The 19,796-nt window shown below is 40.4% G+C and overlaps 2 protein-coding genes across 19 annotated transcripts in view; one reads left to right on the top strand and one right to left on the bottom strand.

Moving 5' to 3' along the window:
- Positions 1–2,714: 2,714 nt before the first annotated feature.
- LOC135568999 (zinc finger protein OZF-like) overlaps positions 2,715–19,796 on the top strand; it is a 64,848-nt gene continuing 47,766 nt past the window's right edge. The window contains exons 1-2 of the mRNA XM_065015788.1: positions 2,715–2,779; positions 5,699–5,947. Coding sequence (XP_064871860.1) covers positions 5,845–5,947 — 103 coding nt within the window. The 5' untranslated portion in view covers positions 2,715–2,779; positions 5,699–5,844. The remainder of the gene's footprint in view (positions 2,780–5,698; positions 5,948–19,796) is intronic.
- LOC115110023 (zinc finger protein 27-like) overlaps positions 6,249–19,796 on the bottom strand; it is a 47,241-nt gene continuing 33,693 nt past the window's right edge. For 11 of the 18 annotated variants that reach the window (XM_065015800.1, XM_065015799.1, XM_065015791.1 and 8 more), the window contains 2 exons: positions 9,923–10,171; positions 7,559–7,857 (listed from right to left, as the gene is read on the bottom strand). In XM_065015800.1, coding sequence (XP_064871872.1) covers positions 7,574–7,857; positions 9,923–10,171 — 533 coding nt within the window. In that variant the 3' untranslated portion in view covers positions 7,559–7,573. Of the gene's footprint in view, positions 7,858–9,693; positions 10,172–11,761; positions 11,801–11,897; positions 12,156–12,607; positions 13,267–19,796 lie in introns of those variants that run through there. The other 7 variants (XR_010462791.1, XR_010462793.1, XR_010462789.1 and 4 more) reach the window with 7 other exon arrangements.

Raw genomic sequence — 19,796 nt, 5'->3', positions numbered from 1 at the left:
CCGCTTCTGTTTGTGCGGGCTTGTTCTTCTGTATTTGTGAGAGGTGTTAGTGGTTTGTTGGGTTTTCCTGGTATTTTACCTAAGGGTACTATTTTGTTTTTATAGTTACGCCTGTGTTGGATATACTATTTTGTTCCTTTGATTTTGGACATTAAAGCGTGTTTTTTCCCGCATCCTTTGCTCTCTGCGCCTGACTCCACACCCATTCACTCATTGAGCGTTACAGTCTGAATATTTATGCAAATAAGGTATTCATTTGTATAAATTGTCAAATTTATAAATAACTTTTTTTGCTTTGTCATTGTGTATATTGATGAGGGGTAAAACATGCATTTAATCCATTTTTGTATAAGCCTGTAACGTAACAATATGTGGAAAAAGTCAAGGGGTCTTGTATAATGCCCTGTATATGCTTTAAACTACAATTTAAGGATCTGAAGTGGTAAACACAATGGCATAATGGAAAATGCATGTCCAATGGTTATCTCTGTATGAGTCACATTAAAACACTAGGTAGGGCTGTGGTTATCTCTGTTTTAGTATTATCTCTGTTTCACCCACATTAAAACACTAGGTAGGGCAGTGGTTCTCTCGGTATTAGTATTATCTCTGTATTACCCACATTAAAACACCTAGGTAGAGCAGAGAGGACAGAGCATGTGACTTTGTAACACACAAGTGTTTCATCTCCACACTGGGATGATTTTAACAGTGCAACGCCTCTCAGGCCTCATGCCTCTCAGGTAGGAGGGTACCAGAAGTAAATGAATAAAAAAACACAAAACGAATGAAGGAGCACACAGTCACCAACAATATGTCCCTGTTGTCAATACTTTCAACTGGCTCAGCTTGCTGTTACAGTACAGCACCACCAAATTCCATATATTAAGTAACCATCTGTCTTTTGTAACCAGAAAAACGTAACATAGTAACCTAAATTATGCACAGCAGGTCAAGAGGTGTGTTTTCCCTTCAGCATCTGCATGCGGCATAAGCTCACCCACCTCACAGCATGAATAAAAAATGGTTAACCTTGGCTGTGAGTGAAGGGAAAAAAATCTGAATACGGCAATTACTTAAATAATTCAATGGATGTTTTGTTTACAGACTTGATGAGTAAATTGTCTTGTTTAAAAAAAAACGTGACTTCGCAATGGGGCCATCAATAGGAATTGGGCCGTGCTTCAGCTGAACTGCAGTACGGAAAATGCCCTCTGAGCAGTGGAAAGCATGCTTACAGACTGGAAGCCTGGCCCCTTGATCCGAAAGAGGTGTAATTGCAGACCGCAATTAGGGGCGTTCTCTGATATCGGGTGTTTCATGATATCTACTTTAAACCAATTGATGCTCCCCATTGGTCCGTGGCGGTTTATTTTGCATTGGGACAACAGTTGATGACATCTGTTACATTGAAGCTAACCCTAACCCTTTTCCTAACCTTAACCTCAGTCTCCTAACCTGCCACGGTAATTCACCTAACCTGCCACGTTAATTCTCCTAACCTGCATGGTAAACAAATACCTAACCTTCACCCTTTTCCTAACCTTAACCTCAGTCTCCTAACCTGCCACGGTAATTCACCTAAATTGCCACTTTAATTATCCTAACCTGTAAGCGGCACACTCCAACACTCAGACTTAGCCTGCGTTCCTAAAGTCGCTCTGGTTATATACTCCGATTTCAGAGCACTCTCGTCTGAGTGCCAGAGGGAAGAATAATTGATGAAAAACAAACGCTCAACGTCCCTTGAATACGGCCGGTATCAGTAAACGTCGGCAAAAAAAAGCGTTATTAAATTGTTGCCTGAAGCACAGTTAAAGTCACCAATGCTCTGGATAACATGAACACAGCCTAACCAGTTCTGCTAAGGCGAGTGAAATGTCAGAGTTCTCTCATTTGTACTGAAAGTAGCTAGCAAGCTAGCCAATGCTAACCAGTTATCTTGGACGCTTGACTGCCGTTGTGAGGTCAGAACGCTTGAATCAACCCTCCTCCTCCGCCAGAGCGTCCAGTGTGGCTCTGAACGCTCCGAGAGCGATACGAACTGACAGTCTGACAACGCTCTGAATTTACGAAAGCCCAAGCGCACTCTGGCACTCCAGATTGAATTTTTAAGATCACAGCCATAATTTACTAACAAAGTATTTGTGTTTAGTGAGTCCGACAGATCAGATGCAGTAGGGATGCGCGAATTGAACAATTTTCCTGTCCTGCTAATCATTCAAAATCTAACAAGTACTTTTGGGTGTCAGGGAACATATATGGAGTTAAAGGTACATTATTTTCTTTAGGAATGTAGTGGAGTAAAAGTGGAAGTTGTCAAAAATATCAAAAGTAAAGTACAGATACCCCCAAAACTACTGATGTGGCACTTAAATATTTGTACTTAAGTACTTTACACCACTGATTGCAGGGAATACTGACTGAAGCTGTTCCTCCCTACGAGGCCCATGAGACTGTGTAGGGATGTGATTTGAATAGGACTGTGACTGAAGGAGTGGGATGTTGTTATTTATCTATTTTTGTATTTTGTTTTGATGTCGTTGTTCCCCTTCCCCTTTTCCGCAAAGGAAATGTATTTTCTTCTACAGTTTATTAACCTTACAATAGGTGGCGGCAGACACGTTATGTTTGTGTAAATGTCAGTATACCAAAGAATAAGAATAAGATGATGCTGTTGAACATGTCGTAGTGGGGAACAGGAAGTTCCGGGTCGAAACGACAGAACTGTGTTGTTTTGTCGATAGTGGTTGTGTCCGTTTCAAATGTACCATTGTAGGTATGTAATAGCATGTTTAAACTAGCTAATGTCGAGAGAATATAGAAAGAACAGAGATAATGATACTGGAAGCAGTGGCGCATGTAGTATAGAAACTCCAGAGGTCCAAGGTAGGGAGCTAGAATAATAATGTGGAAAGTTGGGATGGTGTTTGAGGAGACCACAGGACCTCATTTACACCCTGATTAACCAAGGCCATAAAAAGAGGTGAAGTTAAACTGGGATGCAGCCGTGTAAATGAGAACGTGTTCTGATATAGCCTACCTGGTTAAATAAAGGTGAAATAAAACATTGAAAGTGGTAGATTGTTAATATCTTGTGCTGGTCAGGTTCAGCAAGGGAAGATTCTTCAATTGGAAAATCATAATGGGACGAAGCTCAGAAGCCATGACCCTGGAGCTGATGCTACATGGAAGGGAGTAATAATCTCTGAGGTCCCAATATCTATGTCCATGGATGATATTGTTAAAGAACATGTGAAGGGAGACAGAGTGGTTGAAGCCTAAAGGTTGATCAGTAGGAAAGAGGGTTAAAGAAGTGAAAGCTTATCAGTGCTGTTGAGGTGTTAGAAGGTTTTGTCTGGAAAAGTACAGAATAGGATTCCTTACCTTTAATGTCAATGATTTTGACCCAGCCTCATTAATCAACCAATCAAATGTATTTATAAAGCCCTTCTTACATCAGCTGATGTCACAAATTGCTGTACAGAAACCCAGCCTAAAAGCCCAAACAGCATGAAATGCAGGTGTAGAAGCACAGTGGCTAGGAAAAACTCCCTAGAAAGGCCAGAACCTAGGAAGAAACCTTGAGAGGAACCAGGCTATGAGGGCTGGCCAGTCCTCTACTGCCTGTGCTGGGTGGAGATTATAACAGAACCATGCCAAGATTTTCAAATGTTCATAGATGACCAGCATTGTCAAATAATAATAATCACAGTGGTTGTCGAGGGTGCGACAGGTCAGCACCTCAGGAGTAAATGTCAGTTGGCTTTTCATCGCCGATCATTGTGAGTATCTCTACCGCTCCTGCTGTCTCTAGAGAGTAGAAAACAGCAGGTCTGGGACAGGTAGCACATCCGGTGAACAGGTCAGGGTTCCATAGCAGAACAGTTGAAACTGGAGCAGCAACCGTGAATCATCAGTGTTTTTAAATGACAAAGAATGGGACATGTAGATGTTGAGTGAAAAGATGTGCCAAGTGTGGTGGGGAACATGATTACAGTGAATGTTGGACCAATGTGACTGTTAAGTGTTGCAATTGTGGGGAGGACACACAGAGCAGCATTTGGTGGATGCCAGGTGCAGAGAGATGCTCAGAGATATAGAATCCGTCATGATGTATCATATGCAGAGGCTGTAAGACAGACTGGTGGAACTACAGTGCAGACTGATGGAGCTTCCATGGCTGGTCCCACAGTAAGAGGACCTACTATCAGACTGATGGAGCTTCCATGGCTGGTCCCGTAGTAAGAGGACCTACTGTCAGACTGATGGAGCTTCCATGGCTGGTCTTGTAGTAAGAGGACCTACTGTCAGACTGATGGAGCTTCCATGGCTGGTCCCGTAGTAAGAGGACCTACTGTCAGACTGATGGAGCTTCCATGGCTGGTCTTGTAGTAAGAGGACCTACTGTCAGACTGATGGAGCTTCCATGGCTGGTCCCGTAGTAAGAGGACCTACTGTCAGACTGATGGAGCTTCCATGGCTGGTCTTGTAGTAAGAGGACCTACTGTCAGACTGATGGAGCTTCCATGGCTGGTCCCGTAGTAAGAGGACCTACTGTCAGACTGATGGAGCTTCCATGGCTGGTCCCGTAGTAAGAGGACCTCCTGTCATTACTGGTCTTTCTACTATTCCTGACATGGTTTCGAGGCCTGTTCAGAAATCTTGCAACCATAAATGCACTGTGACAAAGGATATATTAATAGTGAATAATATGTACTTCATAGCTTTCATTGGTAAGCTTATCAACAACTTGGATTGTGTAAAGCAGAAATACCAGGTTTAAAGTTATCTTGTAAACTGCAGCAGATTTGTTGGGGGTAACAGATGTTACTGTCGGTATGGTTTTTGATAATCTGGATAACCTGGGGGTGGATTGTCTCAGCATGATAAAGACCCCAATGTTTGCAAACACAGAAAGGGATCTATTGATATAGTTTATTGGGGGGTGTGGGAGGGTTTTTGGGGAAGGGGAGGGTGTGGTAGAAGTTAATAGGGATTTCTTGGTTTATTTTCTTAGTACAGAATTAGACAGACATGGACCTTAAAGGTTTGTTTGTGGACCTCCATGGTACCATAGGAGGTCTGCATCAATGGACTTCAGTGCAGGTAGTGCCTCATCAGAGAGAGAACATTTCAGTTGCTCTACAGTTTTGAAGCTGAATGTAATGATTATCAGTTCTTTACATATGTACTAATATTCAGACACATTCAGTTGTTTCTATATTTATCTATAATTCAGGGTTTTCACATGGGGCTTCAAGTAAATAAATATTAGTGCTTGAAAGTCCTTGAATTTGACTTGCCACTGTACGACCCCTGATAATTTTTAATATGGTGTGAATGGGAAATACATTTGGTTTTTGTGAGTGAAATAATACAGTGAAGACAAGGTTATTCATAAAATAGTACATAGTGCTGCCTGAAACATACTGTGATCTTGTACTAAATGGTTTTTGAGTCATTTATGCATTTATGTGAATTTAGGAAATCTACTATAGATTAAGTGCACTTATGTTGTGCAATTTAAAATGTGTACTTTGTGTCTAATGTGAATGAATGTTTTGTCAAGGATTAGCTACCTGATCTACTGAAATGAGATAATTGAACAAGAAAAAATAGAAAATATTTTTACAGAATAAAGTGCCAGAACTGTCAAGAAAATAACTTTTGTGTCCGTTTGTCTTTATTACTACAGACCGACTCAGATTAAGTCTGAGGCCGTTAACATCAACAGTGAGGACAAACCCAGCCTGCCACTCTCCTTCCACACTGAGTAGAAACCTACAGTCACTGGGTCCTGATTGTGACAGTGGAGCCCAGTTTGCACTGCAGGATCCAGAGATGGCATCAGTGAAGCTGGAAGACTGCAGTCAAACACTGGAGCTGAATGTCAACATTAAAGATGAAGAAGAGGAGGAGAAGATTAGGACAACTGTTAGTCATGGTAAGAGCTGGTTCTATCTATAAGTTATCTTCATATATTAGACCTCCATAAGTTATGACCAGACTATTGCTAGGTTGAATTCTGTAATTCTGACATCACACATCCCTGAATAACTCAAGACTTCACAGCGAAGCAAAAACTATTTAAACTTGTAACGCCTGCCTTTGCCCACACATTGTCTCAAGAACGTTGAAAATGTTTAATACCCTCAATCACCAAGTTAGGCATAGCTCATTTCAAAATAGGCCATGGCATCATCATGTCAATATTGAATGATAATTCTTCACGTTTTACCAGTGAAATGACCAAGCTGCGTCTGCATGCCAATCATTTGATCTCAATCAGTTTCATGGGAATATGCATTTAAATCTTCTTGGATTACTGTTTGGTTAGAAAATTAGAGCAGATGGTGTTGAATTATTTTGAATTCCGGTATTTTGTTTTAATCAAAGCACATTCTGCCTAATGGCGCGATGTTGAGTTTGGGACGATTCAGCAAACCATCCTAAAATCTCGTAAGAAATTTGTTTTTGTTGTAACAGTAATGTTATGCTATAATATTTGGTTATGTGGGCTGCTAATTAATCATTAGGTGATCGTCCAAGACATTGATCTGACTTTACTAAACAAACACCATTGTGGCGGCGCATCGCACTATGAGGTCTACCTGTGTCGATTCTAAGATTCCTGGAACTACCGAAAGTGGTTAAATTCACCAAAAAGGTGTTTTGATGTACATAACCTGCAAATGTGAAGATGATTGCGTTCAACCCTGTGTATATCAGTCAATTCTTAACATAAAGACTGTAAACTCAGGATTCTGTAAGAGCCTACCCCAAAGAGGATATGTGTTCACGTTCAGCTTCCTGTGCCCACCGGAAGTGCCTTAAAATGGTGTCATAGGTGCTGTTTCGGGGGGTTAAAAAGATCAGATCTTTTCAAAACTTCATATGTGTTACTAGGTAACCCTCATGAACTGTAAATCAGTCATTTCTCCCAGCAGATGTCAAAGAAAAACCTCTCACATGCACACACACACACAGCAAGGATGGAGTGACAAAGTGAGGTGTTTAAGACACAGAGTGCCTGCATTGGCATTTCCATAATCTCAAGGCCGTGCCGAGTTCAACGAGATGCCCCGCTTGACTGTAGCTCGCTCGGTCTAAGCATAGCAACCATGAGAAAAAGTAGGCCCAAAATTAAGCCTGGCCCTAAATTTAATTTGCTTTTGGGTGACAGTGAGAGAACCGTTAGGGTAAGAAACACAATTCGTACTCTTTTGCCTCACAACATGTGGTGATGCAGAAACGAGAGAACATGTTTGGCTGTTTTTATATATATATAATAAGGGCATCAGTCAATTGAAATGAATTAGGCCCTAACCTGTAGGTTATGGCCTAATGTTTTAAAACATCAAATCAGCTAAAGGTTCATCAAAGAACACACACAGGTGAGAAGCCATACTCCTGCTCTGACTGTGGAAAATGCTAATGATTGCTTTGCAATGTTTGCAGTTAGCCACTGATTCCTTCATGTGATTTTAAGTGGGAAAGTTGAGAGAAAACTAGTTCCACAGTCAGGGCAGAAGAAAGGCTTCTCTCCTGTGTGAGTCTCTCTGATGAACTTTTAGCTCATTTGATGTTTTAAAATATTTTCCACAGTCAGAGCAGAATAAAGCTTCTCTCCTGTGTGTGCTCTCTGATGAACCTTTAGCACATTTGATGTTTTAAAACATTTTCCACATTCAGAGCAGACGTATGGCTTCTCTCCTGTGTGTATTTGTAGGTGTATTTTTAGCTTTGATAGAAATGGGAAAATCTCTTCACAATGTGGGCAGTGATGAGACCTTGTGGCTCTCTGATCTTCCTGCTCTTGCTCTCTGGATGTAGAGAATGTCTCAACATGGTCTCCTGTGTGAACAACATCAGAAGAACCAGTCAGTTGGTGTGATATACATGTCAATCAAATTTATTTTATGAAGCCCTTTTTACATAAGTAGTTGTCAAAGTGCTTAACAGAAACCCAACCTAAAATACCCAAAGAGCAATACATGCAGATGTAGAAGCACAGTGGACACAAACATCTCTCTAGAAAGCAGGAACCTAGGAAGAAACCTAGAGAGGAACCAGGCTCAGAGCGGTGACCAGTCCTCTTCTGGCCATACCGGGTGACAGGTAGCCTAGTGGTTGTTGCAAGAGCAAATCCCGAGCTGACAAGGTAAAAATCTGTTGTTCTTCCCTGAATAAGGCAGTTAACCCACTGTTCCTAGGCTGTCATTTAAAATAAAAATGTGTTCCTAACTGACCTGCCTAGTTAACCTGTTTGGGCGCATGTCCAAACGCTAGCAGAACACCTACGACAACATCTGGTGAAATTGCAGAGTGCGAAATTCAAAATACAAAAATCGTAATATTAAACATGAATGAAAATACAAGTGTCTTACATCATTTAAAAACTTCTTGTTAATCCAACTGCGTTGTCAGATTTGAAAAAGGCTTTACAGACAGAAAAAGTATACCATGCGATTATCTGAGGACAGCTCCCCACAAGAATGGTTGTTTTGTCGATAAAGTCCTTCCTTATATCCCAAAAATGTCAGTTTAGTTGGTGCGCTTGATTCAGTAGGTCACTCGTTCAACATGCACACAAACTAATCCAAAAAGTTACCGGTAAAGTTCGTCCAAACAAGTCAAACGATGTTTCTAATTAATCCTCAGGTATTCTAATATGTAAATAAACAATCATATTTAAGACGGAGAATAGTGTGTTTAATAGCTAAGACAAATAACGAAGAGGGCACTGCGTGCAACATGACTACTTTTCAAAATGGGGGACACTTTGGAAAAACTACAAATAATATTCTAAAAGAAAAACAGTCTTTTTTTAGAAACCCTTTCTAAAGACTGTTGACATCTAGTGGAAGCCATAGGAACTGCAATCTGGGTCCTATCTATTTGTATATCCCATAGGCAAGCACTGAAAAAACCTGTGACCTCAAAAAATAAACATTCCAGATGGATTTTCCTCAGGTTTTCACCTGGCAAATAAGTTCTGTTATAGTCACAGACATTTTTTAACAGTTTTAGAAACTTCAGAGTGTTTTCTATCCAATGCTATCAAGTCTTGTTTTGAAAGAAAAGCACATTGTTTGTCCATTAAAATAACATCAAATTGATCAGAAATACAGTGAAGACATTACAATTGTTGTAAATGACTATTGTAGCTGGAAACGGCAGATATTTTATGGAATATCTACATAGGCGAACAGAGGCCCATTATCAGCAACCATCACTCCTGTGATCCAATGGCATGTTGTGTTAGCTAATCCAAGTGTATCATTTTAAAAGGCTAATTGATCATTAAAAAACCCTTTTGAATTTATGTTAGTACCGCTGAAAACTGTGGTGCTCATTAAAAAATCAATAAAACTGGCCTTTGCAACTCTGCCTAGAAGGCCAGCATCCCGGAGTCGCCTCTTCACTGTTGACATTGAGACTGGTGTTAAGTGACCCCAAACTTTTGAATTGAGCTCAGGTGCATCCTGTTTCCATTGATCATCCTTGATATGTTTCTACAACTTGACAAATTAAATATATATGTATCAGATATAAATCATCAGGATGTGGTAGTCTACTGGTTATGTTCAACACTTCTCCAATCGTTGTTGAGATCTGATATTCTGTGCAGCAAACAAATCATAATTCAATATTGACAGTGATGATGCCATGGCCTATTTTGAAATGAGGTATGCCTAACTTGGTGATTGAGGGTATTAAACATTTTCAAAGTTCTTGAGACAATGTGTGGGCAAAGGCAGGCGATACACGTTTAAATAGTTTTTGCTTCACTGTGAAGTCTTGAGTTATTCAGGGATGTGTGATGTCAGAATTACAGAATTCAACCTAGCAATAGACTGGTCATACCTTATGGAGGTTTAATATATGAATATAACTTCTAGATAGAACCAGCTCTTACCATGACTAACAGTTGTCCTATTGTTCTCCTCCTCTTCTTCATTTTTAATGTTGACATTCAGCTCCAGTGTTTGACTGCAGTCTTCCAGCTTCACTGATGCCATCTCTGGATCCTGCAGAGCAAACTGGGCTGCACTGTCACAATCAGGACCCAGTGACTGTAGGTTTCTAGTCAGTGTGGAAGGAGAGTGGCAGGCTGGGATTGTCCTCACTGTTGATGTTACTGGCCTCAGACTTAATCTGAGTCGGTCTGTAGTAATAAAGACAAACGGACACAAAAGTTATTTTCTTGACAGTTCTGGCACTTTATTCTGTATGACTAAATTACATTTGTAATATGTTTTGGTGCATATATGCATTTACTATATTATCCAAATAAGAAAGTGTCTGATCGCAGAACATTCCATAAAATTCTACAAAAATACCACCGGTCTTTAAAACAGCTGTAACTCATTCGCGGTTAAAAGGTATGGAGTGGCAGGGTAGCCTAGTGTTTAGAGCGTTGGACCAGTAACCGGATGGCTGCAAGTTCAAACCCCCGACCTGACAAGGTACAAATCTGCCATTCTGCCCCTGAACAGGCAGTTAACCCACTGTTCCTAAATAAGAATTTGTTCTTAACTGACTTGCCTATTTAAATAAATAAAGGTATTACTATTCTGATTTCAGACTATCAATCCTTACAAAACAAGGAAGACTCAATGTACTCTAAGTGTTTCTTTATCTTCATTAGGAAGTGTAAATTGCAGTTGTTTGGGGAAAAAAGTGTATGGCACATTTTCACAGGTGTTTTTTCTTGAGTGATTTACGTCATATCATTTGAAAGGGCTGTTTCTCAGCTTTCAAAATATGTATCATGTTTTCATAATGGTTTGACACCCGCAAAGTATAGCTCATTTAGGTATGCATGATCTCAGTAAAATCAGGAATTTCAAAACTCTCCTACCGATGATGCAACAATGCCAATATGGCGATTTACAATTAAGTCAGGTTTACAGTCCGCCTATCGACATGTCTGTAGACAATTGTCTTAGGGACATCATGAACATTCTATCGTCGTATTAAAAAGTATAATTAAAACAGCCTCTGCATGACATCAGCACCCCAGTGCTCTAAATAGCATACTTTATTTTAACACCAATAAAACCCATCCGTTTAAAAATGAATTCAGTAAATGTCAAGCTAGCAAGCCAGGCAACTAAAAGCTATTTTCTAAACCACGTTTTGGTTCGTTGTCTAGCCAGTTCAAATAATGACCAGAGTATAGCTGACAACGTCTAAACTTTAGTTACTTGTGATCCATTATTACAGGAAAGTAAACCAACATAATTAATGACAAGGTAATGGCGAGCTTACAGAAAATAGCTTAGTGCCATAGTGTGACAAAATAAAAGTAGGTCATTCTGAGAATTCTTTAAACTGCATCATCATAGGAGGATTTGGTCTAGTTGCTGTGACAGTACGGTAACCACATCAACAGACACTTCAACGGACACTGCGAGTCGCAGAGAATTAAACTTTTTTCACGCCTGTGCGACAAGGAAAGTGACAGTCGCAACGACGGTCTACAGACATTCCACAGGAGTATAAATCAAATGTTGTTTTGACCAGTGACACTGGTCGCATTCTAATTGCCTACAAACATGTCGTTAGACCAAGTATGAGCTAGACTTTACAGTTAACTGGTGTTCTAAAGCCTAGTGTTTACATTCCCACCTTAATGTATTCAGCCATCCAACATTACACGTAACATGAGGGCTCAGATTGGGAAGTGCAAATAATGGCAGTCTAGGCAGATCTACAAAGTAATCAAGGTGTCTTCTATTCTGAAAATACTCACAGTAACTGGAGAATCCACCCTCTGTGTTACAGGAAGATTCTGGTAGAGGAGAGTAACGTACAAACGACAGGCTTAGTGATGAAGATTTAGATAGTATAAAAAATGTTAAAGTAATATGGCCTTTGTGTTTAATTACCTGGCCTTGGCACACAGTGCTTTGACTTCATTTTCCTTGATGAGTTCACAACACTTAAGTTGTTCTATCCGTCTGTCCAGATCACTGATGTCCCCCATTGTCACACACAATCCTCACTCTGGGGTCTGGAGGAGTCACCTACAGGGCCTCGCAAACACAGAGTGTATTCTTCACACACAGTCAACCTGGTCCGAAACACACACACTCTCGCTGTTCAGGCAGTTCTAGTCACAAAGAGAGGTCGGCAGATAGAGGGATCTATGGAAGATAATATTTTTTTTTAGAGCATGGTAACATGTAGACATTGTTATATGTCTGTTCTGTTCAATGTGAGGGCTTCAAATAGTGGAAACTCCAATAAACTAACTAGAGTAATAGTTAGCGTTACTAGCGAAGTTTGCGAGTTAGTTAGCATGAAGTGAGTTAAACATTAACATAATAACGTTAGTTAATTGGTAACGTTAGCTCAGCCAGCTAGTTGGCTGGTCTTTTCATTAAGGTTGGTAGTATGGCTATATTTGTGTTCATATTTAATACTCAGTTTGTGGTAGAAAAGATGACTGCGTTGTTAGGATTAGCTAACAACCTTGGCCTGTTTATCAGGTACTTACGAAATGCTAACGTTGATTAGCTAGCTAATTTAGCTTGCTAGCTAGCTGTTACCAATGTTTTTTAGTCGAAACGGCGTAATCCAAAACTAACATAAATACCTTTGAAAATTGGGGAAGAAGAACTCGAGATACATACATATAGCTGTTTTATTCAACGTATAAGCAATTTTTCCGCTCCACCACGGTTATCTTTTTTCACCGGTTTACCAAACCACAGCCGGACGGGCTCTGTCTGCAGCTTCCGCTGTCGGGGACGCGTATTTCGCAGTCGTGAAACGCGAGGGGAATTTTTCCGTTTTTAAGAAAATTTCCGAAAATTCTACATGTTGACATGACTAATGCTGTGTTCTTATGATTAAACATTATAACAAAAACAATGGGGGCCTGACTGTTTACATATATTTTCAACATACTTTCTATTTGGTTTTAGTCGTTTATGTTGCCACTGAAATAGTTTTTCCCATCCAGAAAATGTCAAATAATAACACTATTAATTTGCTATCCACAAATACTTTCATCCCCATTGATGTATATGGCCCATCGATTGCATTTTCTATGTATTGGCCAATGAGAGGCTTTGAAGCCATTGGCACTCCCCAGAAGGAATGGATGGAATTTTACAGTATTTCAATTGAACGTTTTAAGGGCAATATTACATGTATTTAAGTATTTTTTTGTTGTTGTCGTGCAGACACTAACATTAGTACTTCAAAAATATATAAAACTTTTTTTTATTTTTATAATTTTTTTTCTCCCCAATTTCGTGGTATCCAATTGTTTAGTAGCTACTATCTTGTCTCATCGCTACAACTCCCGTACGGGCTCGGCAGAGACGAAGGTTGAAAGTCATGCGTCCTCCGATACACAACCCAACCAAGCTGAACTGCTTCTTAACACAGCGCCAACCAACCCGGAAGCCAGCCGCACCAATGTGTCGGAGGAAACACCGTGGACCTGGCAACCTTGGTTAGCGCGCACTGCGCCCGGTCCGCCACAGGAGTCGCTGGTGCGCGATGAGACAAGGAAAATATATAAACTTTAAGGAAAATGTATATATATATATTGTGGCAAAGAAGGGGGTCGAGTGAATAGTGGCAGATATGTGAGAACAGAACTAATAAACGGGCTCTGCCCGATCACTAAAATGGCCACCCCTGTCAGAACTACAGATCACAAAATGGCCGACTGACAAAACTACAAGTCCCAGAAGCAAGGGGAACCCTCAGAAGGTGGAGCCGACTCAGAGATAAAGGGTCAAGAAAAACCAGGAAGAGGAAGAGAGAGTGCTGGAAGGAGCTATGAACAATAGAGAAAGAGACTATAGAGATTGGCTGGATTTACCGTGTATGAGCTGGATTGTTTTGGATTTACCTGTTGGCATTTGGACCTGGACCTACCGAGAACCCGATTCGTGTACCGAACCCTGCTATCCTTGACCTCGCCTACGGCCTGGGTGGACCAGGACGGAGAAACAAACACACAAGTACTGTCCTGTTCGAAAGAACTCTCATTCTTGGGTGATTTGGTGACAGATTAGTTTGTGACAAACGCTCCTAACCTTGAAGAGGTTTGCCACAATATATATATATAATTAATTTATGTATTTCACAACTGGGAATACAGACAGATATGCATCAGTTGATCACAGATACCTTAAATAAAAAAGGTAGGGGCAAGGATCAGAAAACCAGTAGGTATCTGGTGTGACCACCATTGTCCTCATGCAGCGTGACACATCTCCTTCGCATAGAGTTGATCTGGCTGCTGATTGTGGCCTGTGGAATGTTGTCCAACTCCTCTTCAATGGATGTGCAAAGTTGCTGGATATTGGCAGGAACTGGAATACGCTGTCGTACACGTCGATCCAGAGCATCACAAACATGCTCAATGGGTGACATGTCTGGTGAGTATGCAGGCCAGAAGAACTGGGACATTTTCAGCTTCCAGGAATTGTGTACAGATCCTTGCGACATGGGGCCGTGCATTATCATGCTGAAGCATGAGGTGATGGCGGCGGATGAATGGCATGACAATGTGCCTCAGAATCTCATCTCGAAAAAATTCAATCGTGTTTGTTATCGGTAGCTTTAAACCTGCCCATACCACAACCCCACCACCCACGGAGCACTTTCTTCAAAACGTTGACATCAGCAAACCACTTTTTCTTGATCAATTATCTCATTTCAGTAGATCAGGTAGCTATAATCCTTGACAAAACATTAATTCACATTAGACACAAAGTACACATTTTAAATTGCACAACATAAGTGCACTTAATCTATTGTAGATTTCCTAAATTCACATAAATGCATAAATTACTCAAAAACCATTTAGTACAAGATGAATAACCTTGTCTTCACTGTATTATTTCACTCACAGAAAACAATTGTATTTCCCATTCACACCATATTAAGAATTATCAGGGTTCGTACAGTGGCAAGTCCAATTCAAGGACTTTTTTCAGGCACTAATATTTATTTACTTTAAGCCCCTTGTGCAAACCCTGAATTATAGATACATATAGAAACTGTATGTGTCTGAATAGTAGTATACATGTAAATCATTTTTTTAACTGATAATATTTACATTCAGCTTCAAAACTGTAGTGTAACTGAAATGTTCTCTCTCTGATGAGGCACTACCTGCACTGAAGTCCGTTGATGCAGAACTCCTATGGTATCATGGAGGTCCACAAACAAATGTTTAAGGTCCATGTCTGTCTAATTCTGTACTAAGAAAATAAACCAAGAAATCCCTATTAACTTCTACCATACCCTCCCCTTCCCCAAAACCCTCCCACACCCCCCAATAAACTATATCAATAGATCCCTTTCTGTGTTTGCAAACATTGGGGTTTATATCATGCTGAGACAATCCACCCCTAGGTTATCCAGCTTATCAAAAACCATACCGACAGAAACATCTGTTACCCCCAACAACTCTGCTGCAGTTTACAAGATAACTTTCAACCTGGTGTTTCTGCTTTACACAATCCAAGTTGTTGATAACCTTACCAATGAAAGCTATGAAGTACATTTTATTCAATATTAAAGTATCCTTTGTCACAGTGCATTTATGGACGCAAGATTTCTGAACAGGCCTCGAAACCATGTCAGGACTAGTAGAAAGACCAGTTCTGAAAGTAGGTCTTCTTACTACAGAAATGTCGTTACTACTGACAATTGAGATGTACAAACTTTGGCATAAGGGGACGAAAAGCGGATAAGAGGCAATCCGTAATTTCGATTAAGACATTAATGAGCTATAACGGACGTAGTCAATATAACTTTGTTCAGCACTTTTGAAATGTACAACGACAGAATTCAGAAAATGGGCTGTTCTTACAGTGTTCTCCCTGTACACTAAGTCAGAACCATGGATAAATAAAGGGGCATATAAGCAGACAATGAAAACCCTTACAATATTCAATGATTACATTTCTCTACCACCAAGTCAGAACAGTGGGAAAAATTAAGAGGTTAAAATAGTCCAAATTATTAGGGTGAGGCACATGGGCTACTGACATGTTACTACACTACAGACGACAGACTTATTATTACTTTCTAGGCTACAGTATACACATCTCCCTGGAATGTTACATAATTTATGCAGCAGCATACAAGACATTTTTGGACTCATCTTGTTGTGCTGTGATCACTTGAACAGGAAGGTGGAGCGGCAGTCCTTCGTGGGTGTAACCGTATAACTTTGATCGTATAAACTTTGATCCGTCCCCTCGCCCCTACCTGGGTGCGAACCAGGGACCCTCTGCACACATCAACAACAGTCACCCACGAAGCATCATTACCCATCGCTCCACAAAAGCCGCGGCCCTTGCAGAGCAAGGGGAACCAGTACTTCAAGGTCTCAGAGCAAGTGACGTCACCGATTAAAACGCTATTTAGCGAGCACCATCGCTAACTAGCTAGCCATTTCACATCAGTTACATGGATATATTTTGTCATCAAAGTCTGTCATTCTCTGGATTTATGGTGCTTTAAAGACAACTGGGAACTCAGGGGAAAAACTGATGGCGTCAGTGATCTTAAGGTCGTAGCTGAAGAAAGAGGCCCGAGTTCCCAATTTACAATTGCGATTTGGATGAAAGTTCAAAACTTATTTTCCCAGTCGTAGCTTGTTTTTCACTGAGTTCCCAGTTGTATTGAACTCACTCAAGTCAGATTTTGAAGTCAGATTTTGAAGTCGACAGCACTGCCAATGTTGAATGTTTACATTTTTAAACTAGGAAAAGAGCCCCTTAGTCTTAAGACTTGAGACCACAGAGCCACTCCTGTCATGCCCTGGTCTAAGTATTTTGTGTTTATCTTTATGTATTGGGTCAGGCCAGGGTGTGGCATGGGGTTTTTGTATTGTGGTGTGTTTTGTCTGGGGGTTTTGGTGTGTATGTATTGGGATTGTGAATGGGGTTATCTAGCAAAGTTACAGTGGTTTCAATCAGAGGCAGGTGTTTATCGTTGTCTCTGATTGGGAAAAAGCAGCCATATTCCCTGGGTGATTGTCTTAAGACTTGACACAAGAGGCCACGTTTATTGTTTTTGAGCCGTGTGTTTTTCCATTAAACATGGATGAACGCTGCGTTTTGGTCCGATTCTCCTTCACCACACCTAGAAAACCGTTACAACTCCATTGAATTGTAGGCTAATGATTGCTTTGCAATGCTTGCAGTTAGCCACTGACTCCTACCAAACCACTCATTGTTGAATTTGCAATTTGTTGTGTAAAGTTTATGTCCAATGACCGATGAACACCAATACATTTTATCCATAATTTCTCATTATTTCTCTTCATATGACAAAGATTAAAAAGGATTTGCCAGTAGACTGTCGACATGATTCATGATGATGACTGCTAGCTCAGAGTTTGAAAGTATTATGTTGACATGATCAGTCCAATCAAAGCGACTGTAGATATCACATGATTTGATGTTATTTTATCTGTGGACAATGACCTTGAGACTTCTTGGATGGGATCTTCTAATGTAACTCTATGGCAGTACCGGTAGACCTGGCAGTGACGTATTGTCCCCATGAAAGACAGAACACTGAGCCAATCACGGCCTTACTCAAGAAAACAAAAAAAGAGTCCATGTTTGTATGCAGCTTTATTAATAACTCAATTATGTTTTTTTTACATTGTTTGCAAACAAATCATTTATTTTATCGCTAAAACTGCGGGGCTCAAAACAGGTGGCTCACCTGCCCTGAATGATGGGTCTCCCATAGAACACTGCAGTCCGTCTGGGTGTTTAACCTTCCCAAGTTCCCCCATGTCACCCTGCTCCTCCGTACATTCCACTGGCTTCCAGTCGAAGCTCACATCCACTACAAGACAATGGTGTTTACTTACGGTGCAGCAAGAAGAACTGCCCCATCTCTACCTTCAGGCTCAAACCCTGTATCCCAACCCAAGCACTCAGTTCTGCTACCTCTGGTCTCATGGCCATCCCACTGCTACAGGAGGTCAAGCTCCCTCTCAGCCCAGTCAAAGCACTTCTCTGTCCTACTGTCATATCTAATATGAAGAACTGAATACAACCATAAGAACCACTCATACTGTCAGATCTAATATGAAGAACTGAATACAACCATAAGAACCATTCATACTGTCAGATCTAATATGAAGAACTGAATACTAAAGAGAAGAAGAGGTTGACCAGTACATATTCATGTAACTTTATTTCTCATTGGAAGATCAATAACGTTTGCTTCAATGCAGTTTTCCAAACACATTCATGATCAGTAACTAAAATAACTCATCTAGTTTGAAAGACAATTAATAATCATTAATTACAGTTGTAAAACAATCCCCCCAAACTAATGGTGAAAAGTGATCATCATCATCTTTATTCATTTCATAAACTGTGTATCATTAATTACAGTTGTAAAACAATCCCCCCCAAACTAATGGTGAAAAGTGATCATCATACCATCTCTATCTGATACATGTTAGGGGCAGAAGGTAGCCTAGTGGTTAGTGCATTGAGCCAGAAAACAAAAGGTTACTAGATCGAATCCCGAGCTGACAAGGTAAAATTCTGTTGTTCTGACTCTGAACAAGGTAGTTAACCCACTGTTCCTAGGCCATCATCGTAAATAAGAATTTGTTCTTAACTGACTTGCCTCAATAAAATAAAAAATTGTAAAAAATGTCCTAGCTCCTTCCCACAGAAAACTGCAGATGTACAACCTGGTCTCAGAGCAAAACGTATTCTATTATACAAAAAAACATCCATTTAGTATGTTATTGAACCTTTGTTTACCTGATAAACTAAACATAACGTGTTGGTTTCATGAGCTGAAAAAAATAATAATCCAGCAATCCATCAACGTCAGCTAACGTCAACATCTCTCAAATGTTGTGCACAACTTTGTTTACATCCCTGTTCATGAGCATTTCAGCCTTTGTCAAAATAATCCATCCACCTGACAGGTGTGGCATATCAATATGCTGATAAAACAGCATTATCATTACACAAGTGCACCTTGTGCTGGGGGACAATAAAAGGCCACACAACACAATGTCACAGATATCTCAAGTTCAGGGAATGTGCAATTGCATGATGACTGCAGAAGAGAATTCAATATGTATATCTCTACCATAAGTCTCCTCTAACGTCCTTTTAGAGAATTTGGCAGTACATCCAACCGGCCTCACAACTGCAGATCACATGTAACCACGGCAGCCCAGGACCTCTTCACCTGCAGGATTGTCTGGGAGGGGGCTGAGTAGTATTTCTCTCTGTAATAAAGACCTTTTGTGGGGAAAAACTCATGCCGATTGAATGGACCTGGCTCCCAAGTGGGCCTATGCCCTCCCAAGTCCCACCCATGGTCATGTGGAGCCTCTTATTTGCCCAGTCATTTGAAATTTTCCATAGATTATGGCCTCTTTATTTAAAATGACTGATTTCCTTATAGCTAACATACTATACATAAGCTTTGAAATTAGTTGTGTTTAAATTGTTCAGTATAATACGACTTCCACACTTCTCTCCTGTGTGACTACAGTTGCTATGGTGAGAGAAAGGAATCAAGAGCTTCTCTCCTGTGTGTGTTCTCTGATGAACTTTTAGACTCCTGATGTTGATGTTGTGGAAAGTTGGAGAAACTAGTTCCACAGTCAGAGCAGACGAACTTTAAGGCTTCTCTCCTGTGTCTGTCCTCTGATGAACTGTTAGCACAGTTGATGTTTTGAAGCATTTTCCACAGACAGAGCAGGAGTATGGCTTCTCCCTGTGTGTACACGTTCATGTGATTTTAAGTGGGAA

The sequence above is a fragment of the Oncorhynchus nerka genome, unplaced genomic scaffold (assembly GCF_034236695.1).
Source record: "Oncorhynchus nerka isolate Pitt River unplaced genomic scaffold, Oner_Uvic_2.0 unplaced_scaffold_1272, whole genome shotgun sequence".
Lineage (NCBI taxonomy): Eukaryota > Metazoa > Chordata > Actinopteri > Salmoniformes > Salmonidae > Oncorhynchus > Oncorhynchus nerka.
The sequence above is the reverse complement of the archived record's forward strand: the minus strand, read 5'-3'. Positions and strand labels throughout refer to the sequence as shown.